Raw genomic sequence first — 16,848 nt, 5'->3', positions numbered from 1 at the left:
GAAGTGTGCAAAGTGGGAAAAGTTCTTATGTACAACGGGAATTATTATTCTCATTTGGACAAAAACATTCTAAGCATAATTAATCTCCTCTTAACCAGAACGCAATATCCCTCATATGAATTCACGTTGCATTTGCAATCTTACAAATGAAGGATTTACATGGCTCTGTAAACCCACCGGTATTATGTTCTGGAAAGATTTATGACATTGGGAAAGTAATCTTCAAAACAGCAAAAGATTTTCCACAGAGCACGCTCCAGTTTTCTCGTGCAAGTTTCTGAATGTTGCGTGTTCCAGATGAAAAGCATTCACCGCGAAAACAAAGCAACAAACTTCTGGGTTTTATTCAAACATTCTGTTTGGTCTGTTCTGCTATTCATGGGTTCTGTGCTGAAACTACAATACAGAGACGACAGCTATTTCACATGCCTCCCGAGGCTGTGTATAAATGTCAGGCAAACAGTAACGAACCCAAACAAACAGCCGTGCACGGTAGTTGAGGGTCGGAGCGACGTGAACTGGGGGACAGAATGGCGCGCCACAGTACGAGTCGCAACTGCTTTGAAACATTGCCATCTAGTGGCCGAAGCAAAACAACGTAATAAGGCAGGCAACGTCCTTAGTGCATATATGACAAAAGGAACCATACTTTTTCCTGCATAACCAATCTGCATTCTGTTTTTGAATACAATTGTTCTTGATTGCCTAATTCCTGCTGAGCACCCACTGATGACTTGAAGCCTAGCTTTAATGGCAGATTTAAGGCATTATCATCAGCTGAAAAAACATTGAGGCCTCTTTTCCCCCACAGCATGGATTACCCCCAGCATAGGTGCTTAAAGGGACTGAGAAAGCCAAGAAGGAGTCCTATTATTTTGAGTGGGTAACAGGTGCTTCAAGCAAGGTACTGAACAAAACCCTGTTAAAGGGGACTGGAGTTAACATCTATCTGTGTGCTGGGATACTTCTTTACTTGGAAGCTTCTGTACTTATACAGAGAGGTATGCGAGAAAAGAACTTTTGCAAGACAGCAGATAGTAATTCTGGGCTCATCTGTGCAGGTCAAGCCTTACCCTGCAGCAGGTTCTCCTATAAAAGCTCACCAGTGGGAGGGTGACACCCATAAAATGGGTCATACTGCAGAAATGAGGCCTTAGCACAGTATGGGATTCGTTGCATGGGACACAAGAGTCCTCTGCTGCAATGAATAATGCAGAAGCAGCTGTGTACGTGGGATCCTGTTGAGAGGTCTCACACACCACACCCGCCTCAGTGCACACCTGAGTGTTGGGCTACACTACTCTTCTCTCTCTCTCTCTCTCTCTCTCTCTCTCTCTCTCTCTCTCTCTCTCTCTCTCTCTCTCTCTCTCTCTCTCTCTCTCTCTCTCTCTCTCTCTCCACATGGGGTAGTTTCCAGTGGACACATATCATCAATCAGCAGTCTGCTGAGATCCTGGAAAACTCTCCATATCACTTCATTAAACAGGATTTGCTCTTTTTCTACTGTTGAGAGTGAATAGTTGGGTCGCCATTTGCAGCTCATAAATCATCCCTAGTAGTCACCACTGCATTTGTGAAAGAATTAGAATATACAGCTTGTGTTCAGAGTTCTGGGGTTGATGGAATGATTGATCTTGGCAGAACAGGTGAAATGTCAGCACATTAACAGTGTTAGTTTTCTATTTGAAGTCTCTCTTGTTTCTTTGACCATTACTGGGAAATTGCAAAACCGTCTTGTTTTTTTTTTTTTTACATTTTTGATTTGGGAACAATTTTCTAGAAACATTCATATCGTGTTATATATATGTGTGTCAGACTGTGTTTTAGATGCAATTTCATCTTTGCTCTCTCAAAATCGCAACTCAACTCTATTCCTATACCGGAAAAAATAAGAAAAGTCAAAGGATGTTGTAATCCTGTGATCGTAGTCAGCGTGGTTCCCAGCAGCTGCTGTTAAAGGAAACATTCCCCACGGAGGAGCCACTGAGCCCCGGCTCGTTCATCGCCTTCACACGGAGCTGGGCTCCTATTTCCTCCAACACAGATCACCACCAGCGCCGTAATGTTACTGTGCGCTGAGAGGAATTACTGACATCGCCATTGGGGAGAAAAATGGTCTCGAATCATAGAGAAATGTCTTGTTATCTTTGAAACAGGCTCTGAGGTATCTGTTGTGGAGCTGTCGGTGAGTGAGTGTTTATTAAAACTCGGCTTGATGCTAGGCTAGCTAGCCGTTAGCAGCCGTGCTAGGCTCCGTTGCCATGTCTCCGTGCCTACTTGGATACCGAAGGCTAGTCGCGCGGTTAGCTGACCTAGCCACCAGCTAATCCGTACGCCTCATAACCCGCTAGGCGGTTAGCTGCTTAGCTACTTCACATACTCGGCAAGCTGGTGTTCATGAAGTTGGAGACCAACTCGCGTTTCGCTCTCTTGCAGGCACTGGAAATAAATTATTAATTTCACACAAAGTTCGCTAGTTGGGCAAGTTCATCCTGTGAGGGGAGCTGCGTTACTCGGCTAGCTGACTAGCTGTGCTACACATCCTGTGTGTGTATTTCTAGTGGGGAATATCGTTACATATCTGGCTACGCGACGGTCGTGTTGGCTGCTGACTCTTCAGACAAGGTCACTGTCTTTGGTCATTTATAAATTTAGAAGCGTTATCTGTCAAGTTAACCAGCTCGGGGGGAAACTGATTTTGTGTCGGGACTGAAAAATGAAGGTAGAAATGACTGGGCTTATAGACAGACGTGATTGTAGATTTATTTCAGAGAGTAAACCAGTCTGCGAGGCTCTTTTGGGGGCTTTGCAGTGATGAGCAGATGTAGTATTGTAGCTGTGCTACCACTCATTCATGTGGTAAACCTGCCTATCTAGCAGACTAAGGTACTCACAAGCTTTGACTTGATTTCATTTGTCTTGGAAATGAGACTCGTTATTTATAATGGGTGATCTATGCTATTGGTTGTTCCACCGAGGCAATAAATTAAGATTATCTCAAAGGAAACTTCGTTTAATTAACATAATGCTGGAAGCAGGTAGGAATTTCAGAGCACTGCTCCACTGCTGTCTTCATTATTACTGGAGCATTAGAGGAAATAGATTGCGTTTGGAAACATGACATGATAAAGAAGAGCAAATTTAAGTTTAGCAGTGTCCTGACCCTGGATATAACGCAAGTTCTCTGACCCTGGCCCTTTGTCTCTGTTCTGTGCTGTGCAGCTTGGTGCAGAAGCCCAGTCTTCCTCCACGCATGGTGACTCACTGCTCCCTCAGGCATCGTTCTAAGAGGAAGGAGGTCACAGCGGAGGTGCAGTCGAGAATCCCACCGTCCAGGAAGAGGGGAGGCAGCTGGACGGATGGCCACACCCTTCGTGCCAGTGCCTGTGCCAATGGATAGGCCCCTGTCAGGGGCTTCTAGTCCCAGGCGGCCCCAGAGGGCCTCCAGTCTGGGCAGCATGTCCAGCAGTTCTGAGTCCTCCTCCACTAAGGGTGGCGTGAAGGAGACCAGTTTAGGCAGATATGCGAACGGCAGCGGGGCATCGGGCTCCGACGGGAGCTGCTTCTCTCCGCCGTGCCAGAGCCCCATGGCTCGGGCCAGGGTGAATGGTCTGGGCCCTACAGTGGAGTACTCCAGCTGCCTGCGGCCAGACACACCACCCCAGACACACGACTGGGAGGAAAGGCCCATAACCCCCACTGTGCTGGGTTACGAGGTCATGGAAGAGAGAGCAAAGTTCACGGTGAGAAAAGCTTCTAATCTTTTAGACATGTTCCAAAATAAGCCAGTCCTTGGAACTGGTAAGGGAATGTATTTAGATGGTGCTGTTCTCTAATGTTCCCTAATCATCGAAAAGCTCTGGGTAAATATTTTTAATTGGTTTAATGTGTTTTAACCTAATTCATCCTACTTCTGTGACCTCATGATGGCTTAGTCAATGTTTACAGTTTGTGTGTTTGTGTGTTTGTGTGTTTGTGTTTGTGTGTGTGTGTGTGTGTGTGTGTGTGTGTGTGTGTGTGTGTGTGCGCGCGAGTGCGTGCACATTCCAGTCCTATTAGTCTCTTATTAAAACTCAGTTCAGTCTGATAGTTTCCTTTTTTTAAATATTCTGTTTCACTGTGTCATTTTCTGTTAAATTATTGGGTTACAACAGACAAGGAGACAACAGGAGATGCGGAGTTGACAGTCGTGAGTGTGGGGTCCAGTGTGGGGTCACTTAAGGGAATATGTCCTCTCTGTGCCTGTCACTAAATCTGAAACTCTCTTGTGTTGTCATTGGATTTCTTACTGTATTCGTTGTGGCCTTGCCAATAAAACAATAACATGCCTCCAGTGCCATAATGTGTTTGAACGCAAGACTTCACAGGCAACCGAAGGCAGGACAGCTGAAGAGTGATGTTGGCACTGAGGACGGTTTCCTGAGTCAGCCATGAGTCAGAACAGTTATTCTTTCCATTTCAGCTGCAGGCTGATGTCAGCATGTTGTTGTGCAGACTTGTTCTGTCACTTGCTCTGTCAGCCAGAGGATAGAAGTGACTTTGTAGCATATAGCCATGCGTTCTGTACGGAGGGGAGGGTGCTGTGTTTATACGGTACGTCTGGGTTGTACCGTTCCATCCTGTGCACTCAAGCAGGTGCTCCTGAGCAAAAGCCACGAATGTGTGAACCAAGGCTACCTGTGTAGGGGAAGATTGAGAACATCATGGAGGGTTGTGGATGTTTACGTGGTGAAAGGATGTGGCTCATTCAGCCTCTGTCGTGGTCCACCAGACTCTGTTCACAGTGATACAGATGTTGCCGTTCTGAATGCCAGAAACAGAATTTTGGTAATGACGTTCAAAGTAGTCTTGTAAAACAACACGGCCACAAAAACAGTTGGAAAAATGCCATATCCTAAGTTATGTTATGAATAAGTAATTTAATTTCCTCACAAAATTATGCACTAAATAATACTACCAAATAGTGTTTTCTCATTTGCATAATGCGTCTTTCTTTCGTTCATTAATAGTAATGTCTCCATAGTGGCACTGAGATCACATCTCTCAGGAGGGGCGGAGTGTGCCTGTGCTAGGGAATGATTGGCTGCAGCTGGGTTCTTTCTGTTCCAGAAGGCAACACTGCCTCACCTGACATCCAGCCGTTTGTTCTTGTATGCTACGCCCCATTTGTACACTGACAAACACACAACACCAAAGTATTCAACCTGCCTACATTCCTCTCACGCTTGCATTCCTGTATTAGATTAAAGTTGATTTGATATGATTTTTATTCCCATCGTATTGGCTTATTGATTATGAACGCTGTAACTCTTGTTTGGTTCCTGCTGGTTCTTTTTCTGGCTTTACTGTTGACTCTTTGCATGTTTTAGGAGGTTTCACAGAAATCAGAGAATTTTATCATTTTTCCAGTTGCCCTAGTGGTCACGAGACACAAGGTTATGAGAGCATATTTGTTTGGTCGGAGATCAGTGATTTCATATCTCTGTATTGTAATGAATGTTCATAAAGGCTGTGTGGTTGCAGGTCTACAAGATCCTGGTGAAGAAGACTCAGGAGGAGACCTGGGTGGTGTTCCGCCGCTATACAGACTTCTCCAGACTCAACGAGAAGGTCAGTGCCTGGCCACCATCTCAGCTCACAGTGTGTTTCATCATCGGGGTTTGATGTTGTAATGACGCCATAGTCACTACCATCCGAGGAGCGATTCTTATTCCGATTTTTTAACCCTCACACTCACCAACCCTCCTTCAGAACTGCAAGCTTCTTCCCTCTATTTTAATGAAAGCGTTCTTTCATCCTTTCATCCTTTGAATCAAAGCCAAATGAGGGAGGAAGAGAAAGTGGTCTAACTGTCAGAATAACGCAGCGCTGCACAATGTGTGTGTGTGTGTGTGTGTGTGTGTGTGAGAGAGAGAGTAGTAGGGCTGCATGTGTGTGATTTATGTGTATTCACGCAGCTTGTCTCAATCAGGCTGTAATAAAACATCTTTGTGTGTGCATTTTGGAATGCATATCATGCAGGAGTCTTGCACATGTATTTTCGGTGTGCATTGAAAGTTCACTTAATATGCACATGTGTGCACATGGGGGCAGGGAGTGCCCTTTCCCCAATCCTTTGCTGCATGACTCTGTTCGGTGGGAATGTTAGTCCAGGGAAGCAGTCTACCTGCAGGAGGGCATTTGTGCAGACCCATCACACACCACATTTAGAATCCAAACCACTTTTAACAGAGCCCAAACGGCCAGCGAAGCACTTCATTTCTTCTTATGCTTAGTGAAGCGGGAAGGTAAATGTCGCCTCTTGCAAACTGGCGCGTTGTCACGGTGCTTATTACCACGCTCGGCTGTAATAACTCTGTAGAAGTGAGGATTAAACTCTATTATTACTGAACTGCAGAATAGTCCACATTCAGAAGTGCATTTCTGAAACAGAGTATAAGGAAGTGCGTGTGATGCGTGCACCACTGGAGCAGACCGAGCAGACCTCCGTCAAGACGACCAAACGTTAGTGCGTTCCTGCTCCAGACCCAGGACTTAACCTGCTCTCTGAACAGAATGAAGGACGCTGCTGGACTCTAGCCCTTCTCACACACTCACACACGGCTGGAGGAGCCCTGCTGTCTTTCTCCACATGGCATGGAGGAGAGGGAGGGATGATCAGTGCCCGAGGGCGAAAGCATGTCCTGCTCCCTGAGAGGAGCCCACGTGAGCCCGCAGTGAGCCCACGTGAGCGGCGTGTCTGCAGGGCCAGTGCTGCTCTGATTACACTCACTCACTCGCGCCACAGCCGGCTCAGCTGGTTTTACATCCTGCTAATGTTACAGTATCCACACCCGGGTGGGGCTGCATATATTGTCACAAGATTTTAATATTCGTGCAGTCAAGACGTTTTGTTTTCCAACATTCTCGTTAATACCAAACTGCATTGTACCATGTATCATTTTAGTTGCCCATAAAGGTTAGTTATGTGCAAGCCTTTTTTGCCCAGAGTAAAGGGAAATGCTTAGCCAAATGATAGGCTGGCCACTGTGATGTCGTGAACAACAGTTATTGTAAAGTTCCCAGAATATATTGTGATTTAATGTTTACTTAACAGTACTGTTAAGTACTGAATGTGGACATGTTTGTTTGTTTGTTTCTCTAGTTGAAGGAGATGTTTCCAGGGTTCCGGCTCTCTCTTCCACCCAAGCGCTGGTTCAAGGATAACTACAACACAGACTTCCTGGAGGACCGACAACTCGGTCTGCAGGCCTTTCTACAGAACCTGGTGGCCCATAAAGACATTGCCAACTGGTGAGAGCATGTGCCTGGCTCTGGGAGAACGACCTTGACCCCGAGCCACCCAGACGACCCACTCAAACATCTTCATCCTGCCAGACAGAAAAAAGCACTTTTGGCTTAATGGCTGCGTTTATCACGTGCGTTTATCACGTGCATTTATTGGATGCATTTATAACGTGCGTTTATTAGATGCATTTATCACATGTGGCATTCAGTATCTCAGCAGGACTACAGCATAAGGGATGTTTATCAGGCACCAGATGCCCAGGGTGTGCATACACACACACACACACACACACACACACTGGAAGCTCCGTAGAACTAATAGGGCTCGTTGTCTTGGGGTGATCGGTGGGCAGACTTCACTAAATTATGGAGACCTGTGATAAAAGCCGTCGTGATATCTTATGCTGTATATGTGTGTGCAGTGTTGCAGTGCGAGAGTTCCTTTGTCTGGACGATCCACCAGGACCTTTTGACAGTCTTGAGGAAAGTCGGGTAAGAAAGCACCCAGTGAGCTGAGCCTCTCTGAGCGCCCACCCAAACGGCGCGTGAGGCAGAGCCTATTAGCTCGACTGGTGTCGGTGGTGGAGCGAGCCGTCAGCAGTATGCCCTCTGGCCTGCACATCTCCACAGCTGCACTGCTGACAGACCCAGCAAATGTGGAAACGCAACTCCTCACTCTCTGTCTACTTTTCTCTGTCTTTTTTGTTCAATTGTCCCTTTCTCTGTCTCTCTTTGCGTGTGCCTCTCCCTGTCTTTGTGTACTCTGTATTTTGTCCATTTTTCTCTCTCTCACTGTCTCTGTCTCACCGCTGGACTGTACTAGGCGTTCTGTGAGACCCTGGAGGAGGGGAACTACCGTCTCCAGAAGGAGCTCTTGGAGAAGCAAAGAGAGCTCAGTTCCCTGAAGAAGAGCCTGGAGGAGAAGGAGCTCTACATTCACCTGCTGGAGAAGAGACTCAGGTGTGTGTTCCCCTCACCACACTTCTACTGTAGGACCTGAGGGAGTCTGCTCCCACCGCAATACACGCTGTTGACCCTTCTGAACAGAGCTTAACCTTTTAGTGTGTGTGTGTGTGTGTGTGTGTGTGTGTGTGTGTGTGTGTGTGGTTTCAGTGGTGAGGCTCTGACTCCGGAGAGCCCGTGCAGACTGTCGGCTCAGGGCAGTGAGAGCAGCGTGGACGTAGATGTGGAGTCCTCCACTGCAGAGGCAGACCAGGAGATGCCAGAGGAGAGCAGGTATCACACACACACACATTTACACCGCACCTAGAGCCATAATTATTCACACGTTAATTTCCCCAGTGCTAATACCTGCACACTGTTGGTCTAGTAGACCTGGTGGAGAACATCTGTCTGTTTCCAGGCTGCCTCTGTTCACCGTGGCCACATACTGGGATTTACACAGTGCCCTCACAACCTCTGCCCAACTACACTCCCCCGCATCAACACACATTAGGTTAAAAGCTTTATTGAAGCACACACACACTCTTGCTGGTCTAATTCAATTTAGCTAATGCTTGTGGGTTTATGTCTTTAGAGTATTATTGAACCAATGGTAATATGTTAGACATGTTATGTGCTGCAATGACAAAATCTCAGCATGATGTTAAACTCATTCATTGTCCATCTGTCATCTTTGAATCTAAAAGGCAGGTTACTATAAACAGACCAAAAACTGTGGTCTTTGAGACAGGACTGACTCGTCATCCTAATACATGGGCTTTATTGATCTGGAATCGTTTGCTTTGGCTTGTCTCCATTTTATGGAACTCTATATCTTGACTGATTGGTCTCCCGTTCTGAACCTGACTCCATGTGAAAGCATTTTTGCGGCTAGCATGGGAAGTGGGTGGGTTATATTGAGTTGGGCTCCATTTAGTCCTCCGTGCTCTTTTTTTGGGAGTGGGGTCTACGTTTTCCCACAGAACCTGACCACTCAGAAGACGATGTTCCTTTTCTTTTAGTAAATGTAATCCCCACTGAGGCAGAATAAGACCTTTTTGTTTAGAGGCATGTCGTCCCCGGCTGGACGGACTTTATAACACTCAGACTTGTTTTTTTTTGTGGATGCTGTGATTGTGCCAGTCCTTATTTCAACTGCCTGTTAGGCTAATGCTGCCTGTGATCTGTCCAACCCTTCTGTGTTTGCCTTCCTTCAGCAGCGCAGAGCCGGTCTGACTCGTAAGCCAGTAGTGCAAGGTACTGCCGTGTTGTGTTCCCCTCGTGTCCTTCCCGCTCCAGTACAGATCTGTCTACTGTCCTGTCCTATCCAGCAATGTGGTGTCTGGTGTCTGAAATGCTCCCAGCGATACATTCCCGGAGATCTTTCAGTGTTGCATTAGCCCGTTTTGAAGACGGTAGCTGTGGGCCAGCTTGTCTAGTGCTCTCTCCATCTCTCTCCTGCCCTGTCTGCCTCCTTTAATGTCTGTAAGGTTGCTTTCAGTGTGTCATTTTGATCTAGTCTTCATGCTTTGCTTCTAATGTATCTATCTAATCAACTATTCAGAGGCTCTCCTAACACAAGGTGTATGCCATTTCCAGACTGTGTTGTGTCCTGCAGAAGGCACTGCAGACTTAGCAGGACCCGGTGTTGTCTGTATGCGTGAGATCATGTGTTTTTCTCTCTTTCTCTCTCTCTCTCAGCAGCTATGAGCAGCAGGCTTCCAGGGGCTCCTCTGTGTGCTGGTGTGGACCGAATATTAGCAGCTCCCCGCCCGTCATCCAGGTCACTCAACTGGAACAGTGAACAGCCCTGAGTGGTCTCCTCCCTCCCTGTCTCTCTCACTCTATCTGTCCTCCCTGTCTTGCTCTCACTCTGTCTCTCACTATCTGTCCTCCCTGTCTCTCTCACACACACTATCTGTCCTCTCTCTCTCTCTCTCTCTCTCTCTCTCCTCCCTGTCTCTCCCATCTTTGCACTCTCCGCCCTGCTGCAGTCAGATGCCTGCCTCTCCCACATTCGTCTGATGACCTGTGCGTGAGAAGCTAGTGTGCCTGTCCAGGGCCAGCCTCAGAGAGCATGTGATGGAGAGAGATGGAGGTAATCTCAGCCATAAGGCTTGTGGAGGGAAACTGTGCTGAGGGGCTGGAACATCTCAGCATGCTGTGGATGATCTGGCCGCTGTGGCCTTTTGCTCACTGAGACGGTCACTGCGCTGCCTGTTCCGGGACTGACTGGAAGGGTCAGGCGGATGACATTTCAAACCTGCATTGACTCAGAAACGCCTGCGATGGACATCCGGCCAAAGAGGGGTCTTCAGCAAAAAAATAATAAAGAGCTAAACTTTATTTATTCTTTATAAACCAGAATCACCTGATCATGTAATTTCAACTGTCTGACAATCCAGAGAAAGAGAGTTTTGCTCCACTTCCATTGGAGGTCCTACGAGTCGAAAAAAAATCTGCAGCAGAGCAGTGCCCCCTTGTGGCTAATCCAGCTACTGCAGTCACCAACTCAGGAAGGCCAGCATGAGGACAAAGACTGTTCTCCCAGTGCTGCTGTCATGTTATCAGGGCTGTGATCTTACCAACTGAGGTGTAAAACTCCACTGGGAGATGCATTGCCAACAGGTGAATCTCTGGTACAAGGCTTCTATCTCTAAGTTGTGCTTTTAGTGTAGTCATGTTGCACCGCCACGGTTTAATGTCCAACTGGAACACGAGTGATGCTTTTAATGACCCTGGATGAGTCTGGACTGTGCACTCTGGGCTTTACCCTTTTCACTCCTGAATCTCACACGTCTGTTTCTGTTATCACAGTTATTTTGGTGCCACACACACTTCTTGCACTGGAGCCATTCTGATGGTTCACACACTAAGCAGACTTGAACTTAATCATACCTGTGGAGTAGAATCGGTTTGAACATGATGTTAGCATGCAGAACATCGGACCTCTGACTCAAGGAGCAATCTGCAGGATCGGACATCTGTGCTAATCACATCCTCCTTACATTTTGTCCTATATTCACAGCATTCATTTCATAGGGGTCTTCTTGCATATTTCATATGGTTCTTATGTATTTGGTCAAGTGCTTAAACTTTTTAGCAGTTTAAGTCCTAGTTATCCAAGTATATAGTGCAATTCTGAGATCTGTTGTAGAGAGAGAGATCAGAGTGATCCTCACTCAAATATGGTGATCTTTGTGGCTTTTGGGGGCGATCTACTCCCAATGCGTAACTCACAAATGGACGTCAAAGAAGGGGCGTGGTTTTAACAAACGTGCTGTTCGTAGCCAAGGTGATCAGTTTCCAGCACTGACATGGTAGACGCATGTTGGAGAAGCAAATGTAAAATGACAAAAGCTGCAGTAGAATTTGAAGTTGAACTTGAGCCAACCACGAACCCTGTGATGTTGTACCATGACCACCAGTGTCATTCTATGAACCAGTACGGGTAGGTAGGTGTAGCCAACAGCAATAGGATGACTAGTGTGCTTGGGGATTTGAAAAAAACAGCTAAATTTGAGCTCAGTAATGACGAAAACTACAAAATAGACAAGCTGTGATTATAAAGACAACAATATTAGTTTACATGTGTAATGAACGCTAGCTCTTCCTGTAGTGGCACTGTCACATTTAGAATATCACTAACATTTTAGAATATCAAAGCTATATTTGGGAGAAGTGATGTATGCACCTGTCAAAAGGCGTAGCCAAGGAAATGGCTGAGTCACTGTTCATAAGTCACCACAGTAGATCATGTTGCACTTTAATGTCCCGAGGGATTATGGGTTTGTGATGCTTCTAGGCTAGCAGGCTGAGCTTTATGTTTGGACACTACTTTAGCTTCATGTGAAGCACAGTGCCTTTTCCTTGCAAGTCGTACATGTATCTTCACCCTCTGTCTGCGTGTGGCTCCTTCCCCAAACAACCTCAGCATCCCCGCTAATGTAGTGCCTTGCATCTTTTCCACATATGGCCACTTAATGAAGTTGCTGGTTTTGTTTTGTTGGGGGTTTTTTCCTTCATCATTAGTAAGGGTTGAATTCACCTTACAAAATGGCTGCTTAGATGACTGCAGGTTGCTTTATATGAAATAAGCCAGTGGCTGACCGTGAGATGATCTTCATCTGTGCTGAAAGTATGAACGCAGCTAGCTGCTGACAAACAGGACATCTTGCCAGTTCATTTGTGAACTAGCAAGTGATTCATCCAGAATTTTACTTGTTTGATATTTAAGTTTGAACTGCACAGTTAACATTTGACATGTCTGTAATATTTGCAGATGACTAAGCCAAGCAAAGAGGAAATCCTGCCTTTGGTTTGATTGTTTACTTTAAAGTCTCATGATTAATCTTAAGCAACTGTGTAGAAGATGCTTTTGAAAGGTGTCAATTGTTTTTCTTTTGTGTCTTGTCACATAGCCATAGACCTGTGGGGTTTTTTTTTCCTCCGTTGTTTCTCAACAATGGCTATCATGGAAATCTAACACTAGGATTGGGTATGAGGTTTTCAATTTACATATTTTTCAGATCACCAGAAATATGCAAATACATTTATATTCACATTATAATGAGTTGTATTATCTTATAAGAGATAATAAATGTTTTCAGTGGAATAATTTTTCACTTAATTATCATGAGGTGGAGTGGGTTTATTTGAATCAATGAAGCTTACGGCTTTTATCGCTTTCTTGCCTTGCAGAAATATTTTCCTCCACTAGATGGCAGAAATTACATTCGTCATAACACCAACAGGCTTGTTGACGCTAATAGAATGTCTGCTTGTTATTTTGGTATGTACTTGCAGTGTTACTTATAATGTACTTAATACTGAGGGAGTAGGACAAAACATGTTGGAGCCCAATTTTCAATAAGATCAATTATCCACAACCCAGAACTCTTGTCTATAAAATTACAACTATGCGTTTAAGTTTTTCCGTCTCTGTGCAGTTGGGTGAGGAGTGGCCTTCCTATGTCCATGTTCATTCTCACATCATCTTGTACTTTCCAATGGCAGTAGGGGCACAAAGTGCCAGCGCTGTGGGTTTCACTGGGGTTTTTGATTCCCATGAGCACTTTCCCAAAAGCAGGTGACTTCACTGCTGGCTGTGCTGGAAGGCATGTCAAAATTAAGCTGTAATAAGCCTGCAAGCTGTTGGCGAGAGGGAAGGGACATCGGGCTGCTTGCCAAGGCAGACGTGGGCTGTTGTTTAAAGTTGTGTGCTACAGGTCCACCAGGGATCTTTAACGCTCCTCTGGGTCACTCAACCAGATGTAAAGCTTACTCTGAAAACACCTTGCTGTAAATACTTCATCAATCATAGTGAAACGACACCAAAAACACTGCTACATGTACATCATTCCTAAGCAGTACTGTAAACTAAAGTGGTTAGTCTCAACAGCATAGTAAAGTATTAAAATAGTCATGCCTCATCTTAACTCACAATAATTTAGTAAATGTAAAACTCTTCGAGATTGTCATTTCAGTTGCTTTCAGTTATTTTTTCAGATATATTCTTTAGGTAATCTACGGTTCTTTTTCAAGCTCTGTGTAATAAACGATTAAGCAGTGGTCTCCAACAAACTGCAGTTTCAAAACCAACTTTCTGCACATGTATGAACTCCTAAAACTGCCCAGATTATCCTCCAGTGTTCAACGGAGTCAATCAATATTCAGAGGGTTAGATTTTTTAGAATTCTTAGGAGAATTTTCTTTTAGACGCTGTATTGGAAAAGCAGAAGAACCATGTAAAATAGGCCTTTGCGGACACTTACCACACACACCTGTAGCTGACTGACTCGTTGGAGAAAACCCAACTCTAACGACCAGAATGATCTGGGAAGGAATGACCAACACGCCTGTGACTTGGAAAACAGAAATGTCAAGCAGTTTGTGGATCTCACGATTCATATATTCTCTCCAACTATGTCACAAGAACATTCTTGTGGCTGGGATTCCTCTATCTAAATGTCATAATTATTCTTTAAAAAGCTGACATGATTTAGCCTACATGTGAATTATTGAAAACACGAAGAACAAAACACAAGATGAACTACGAAAGAACATGTCACATAAAAAATATCCCCCTAAAACCATATCCAAAATCAAACAGCATTGAAAAAATAAATACATAAAATGTTTCAATCGATTTAACACAAGCTGTGCTTGTCTTTCAGAGATTTTCAGAGTGCAAAACATGACCATGACAAGTGGCTGAACTGCAAAAACTGATATTGTTAAAGGATGGCACAGTGAAAAAGATTTGAAGCAGGACATGCCAGAACATTTAGTCGAGCATGAGGCCAGCTCACAAAACACCTTTTAACACCAAAATGAATAGTGTGAATAAAGAAGGGACGAAAAGGCTAAAGAAATCTTCTAAGCTTTTGTGCCCAGCACTGAAATTCTAGTTCTGTGTGCTTTACCTAAAAAGATGCATCTTTATGTTTTCGGCATTGCTAGATTTTTTCACAGCTCATGGATTTTTTCTTTTTGAGGTAAATAAGTCTAAATTTAATGACAGTACCCTTTTATTGCGATATCTTCTGTAATATTCTGTCCATAGGGATTATTCATTCTAACATGAATAATATATCTGATATAGACCAGCAATACAGTAATCGCAGGATATGGTACAAATTTATTTTGTTCTTTCTTTCTTTCTCTTTTTTAAAAGCCGACATAAATAATCAAATGGGCTATAGAAATGATGTAGGCCTACGCTACTAGACATGATCCTGCTGACGCAACAATCATCATATTTGTCCGTCACTCTTTAAATGATTTCCTGAGTAACGTTTCACTTTCGCCTGTTATTTGACCAGAACTTGTAAAGCTGTGAGGCAGAACCTCTCTGTACTGCGGTTTTGTCTTCTCCAGCCAGTGGTTCTGGTGGCCGCTACGTCCTCGATAAACGAAGACCACCGCAAAGATTCAAAGGGTCAAGTTTAATACGTTGTGGGGAGAGAGAGAAAAGCGCACTGCACTTAAAATTACATAACCTTAATCGCCTTTATACTATTTTGTTTGCCTTCGAAATTTCTTCTTCTTTTTGACATAATGACATTCTAATTGGAAATCGCATGTCCTCAGTGTTGAAACCTTGATTTGTCCCGTCATACTACTTCCTGCCCAGGTCAATGATAAATGATCTTTTTCACTACAGAATGTTCAGTAGACTCCCGTTGTACAGTGAGGAGAACAAGTATTTGATACGCTGCCGATTTTGCTGGTTTTCACACTTGCAATGCATGTAGAAATCTGTCATTTTTATCATAGGTGCTTTTCAAGTGTGAGTGATGGAATCTAAAAACAAAATCCAGAAAATCATACTGAATGACTTTTAAATTATTAATTTGCATTTTATTGCAGGAAATAAGTATTTGATACCGTACCAAACAGTACGAATTCTGGCTCTCACAGACCTGTTAGTTGCTCTTTAAGAGGCCCTCCTGTTCTCCACTCTTTACCTGTATTACCTGCACCTGTTTGAACTAAATAGAATAAAAAGACACCTGTCCACACTCACACACAAACAAACTCCAACCTCACCACAATGGCCAAGACCAGAGAGCTGTGCAAGGAAATCAGGGACAAAATTGTAGCCCTGCACAAGGCCGCAATGGGCTACAGGAAGATAGGCAAACAGGTTAATGAGAAGACAACAACTCTAGGCACAATAATTAGAAAATGGAAGAAGACAAAGATAACAGTCAACCGCCCTCGGTCTGGAGCTCCCTGCAAGATCTCACCTCGTGGGGCTGCACTGATAGTGAGGAACAGTGCTTAATTTGTAAATCAAACTATGCCGGAACGCAAACAGCGGCATGAGACAAGGGGTCACTCAGGCCTACAATGTCACCAGATCGCACACAAAACACAACGCTTAGGCGCACAAATGTCAAAAATAACAAGCCAATTTGTATATATAAATTACTTTAAAAAGATTTACGTGTGTTTTATAAGTGTTTTAAGTGCAGACGTGCATTTTAGGTGCATTTTCAAGTACTTTAGCCTAAATTCCAGCAATTTCTTCATAACTTATAATTGGTAAGCTTGAAAGTTACCGGATCGAGGCAGACAGTTCCCGGAACGCACCCTTCAAAATGAAAGAGTTCCCGGATCCTGTTCCGGCAGGATCCGGCTCAAATTAAGCCCTGTTTACAGTTATACCGATGTTCAACTGCATAACGTGAACTAGCTAACCTAGCAATCCATCCACATGTTGACTGAATAAATAGCCTACTTCTCAAACTGCCTACAAGCGTAGCTTCAGAATATCAAGCTAGCTTGTTGACATTTTGTTAAGTGGACACAACTTCCTGAATGCTATTTTAGTTAAAAAAAAAACACACACATCCAGGTCCTTGCATATTTGTAAAAATGCTTGCCACTTTGTTTTTCAAGCCATTTAAGAAGGGAGAATGAGACATTGGTGCACTTCAAGTAGACATTTTAGTAGACATCCTCTGAGTGACCGCTAGTCAGCGTCCACCTACTTTATTATAGATTCTTGCGGACAAACGCAACTACGTCGACAAGGTAATTGAGACTGTGACGTCACATGGATTCATATCTAAAGAGACGTTCCAACAGCCAGAAACAATAATTTGTTGGACA

At 44.3% G+C, this 16,848-nt stretch overlaps 1 protein-coding gene across 7 annotated transcripts; it reads left to right on the top strand.

The window, feature by feature from the left end:
• Positions 1-1,814: 1,814 nt before the first annotated feature.
• On the top strand, positions 1,815-12,859 carry snx16 (sorting nexin 16). Of its 7 annotated transcripts, none has more exons than XM_076971117.1 (9): positions 1,815-2,185; positions 3,223-3,743; positions 5,524-5,610; positions 7,145-7,293; positions 7,710-7,779; positions 8,111-8,247; positions 8,401-8,523; positions 9,450-9,486; positions 9,934-12,859. In XM_076971117.1, the coding sequence occupies exons 2-8, from the start codon at positions 3,360-3,362 to the stop codon at positions 9,463-9,465; spliced, it is 966 nt and encodes a 321-aa protein (XP_076827232.1). In that variant the 5' UTR covers positions 1,815-2,185; positions 3,223-3,359; the 3' UTR covers positions 9,466-9,486; positions 9,934-12,859. The 7 variants fall into 7 exon arrangements, with proteins under 7 accessions (XP_076827232.1, XP_076827231.1, XP_076827228.1 ...); XM_076971116.1 differs by having other exon boundaries at positions 9,931-12,859; XM_076971115.1 differs by having other exon boundaries at positions 1,817-2,185; positions 9,447-9,486.
• The last annotated feature ends 3,989 nt before the right edge of the window (positions 12,860-16,848 follow it).

The sequence above is a fragment of the Brachyhypopomus gauderio genome, chromosome 13 (genome assembly GCF_052324685.1).
Source record: "Brachyhypopomus gauderio isolate BG-103 chromosome 13, BGAUD_0.2, whole genome shotgun sequence".
Lineage (NCBI taxonomy): Eukaryota > Metazoa > Chordata > Actinopteri > Gymnotiformes > Hypopomidae > Brachyhypopomus > Brachyhypopomus gauderio.
Note: the sequence above shows the minus strand (reverse complement) of the source record. Positions and strands in the feature narration are given on the sequence as shown.

Excerpts from the sequence above, each read along its gene's own strand:
- snx16 (XM_076971111.1), top strand. The coding sequence starts at position 3,360 with ATGGCCACACCCTTCGTGCCAGTGCCTGTGCCAATGGATAGGCCCCTG. Across the intron at positions 7,780-8,110 it reads ACAGTCTTGAGGAAAGTCGG|GCGTTCTGTGAGACCCTGGA; the intron begins GTAAGAAAGCAC and ends GGACTGTACTAG. Across the intron at positions 8,524-9,930 it reads GAGATGCCAGAGGAGAGCAG|CAGCTATGAGCAGCAGGCTT; the intron begins GTATCACACACA and ends TCTCTCTCTCAG.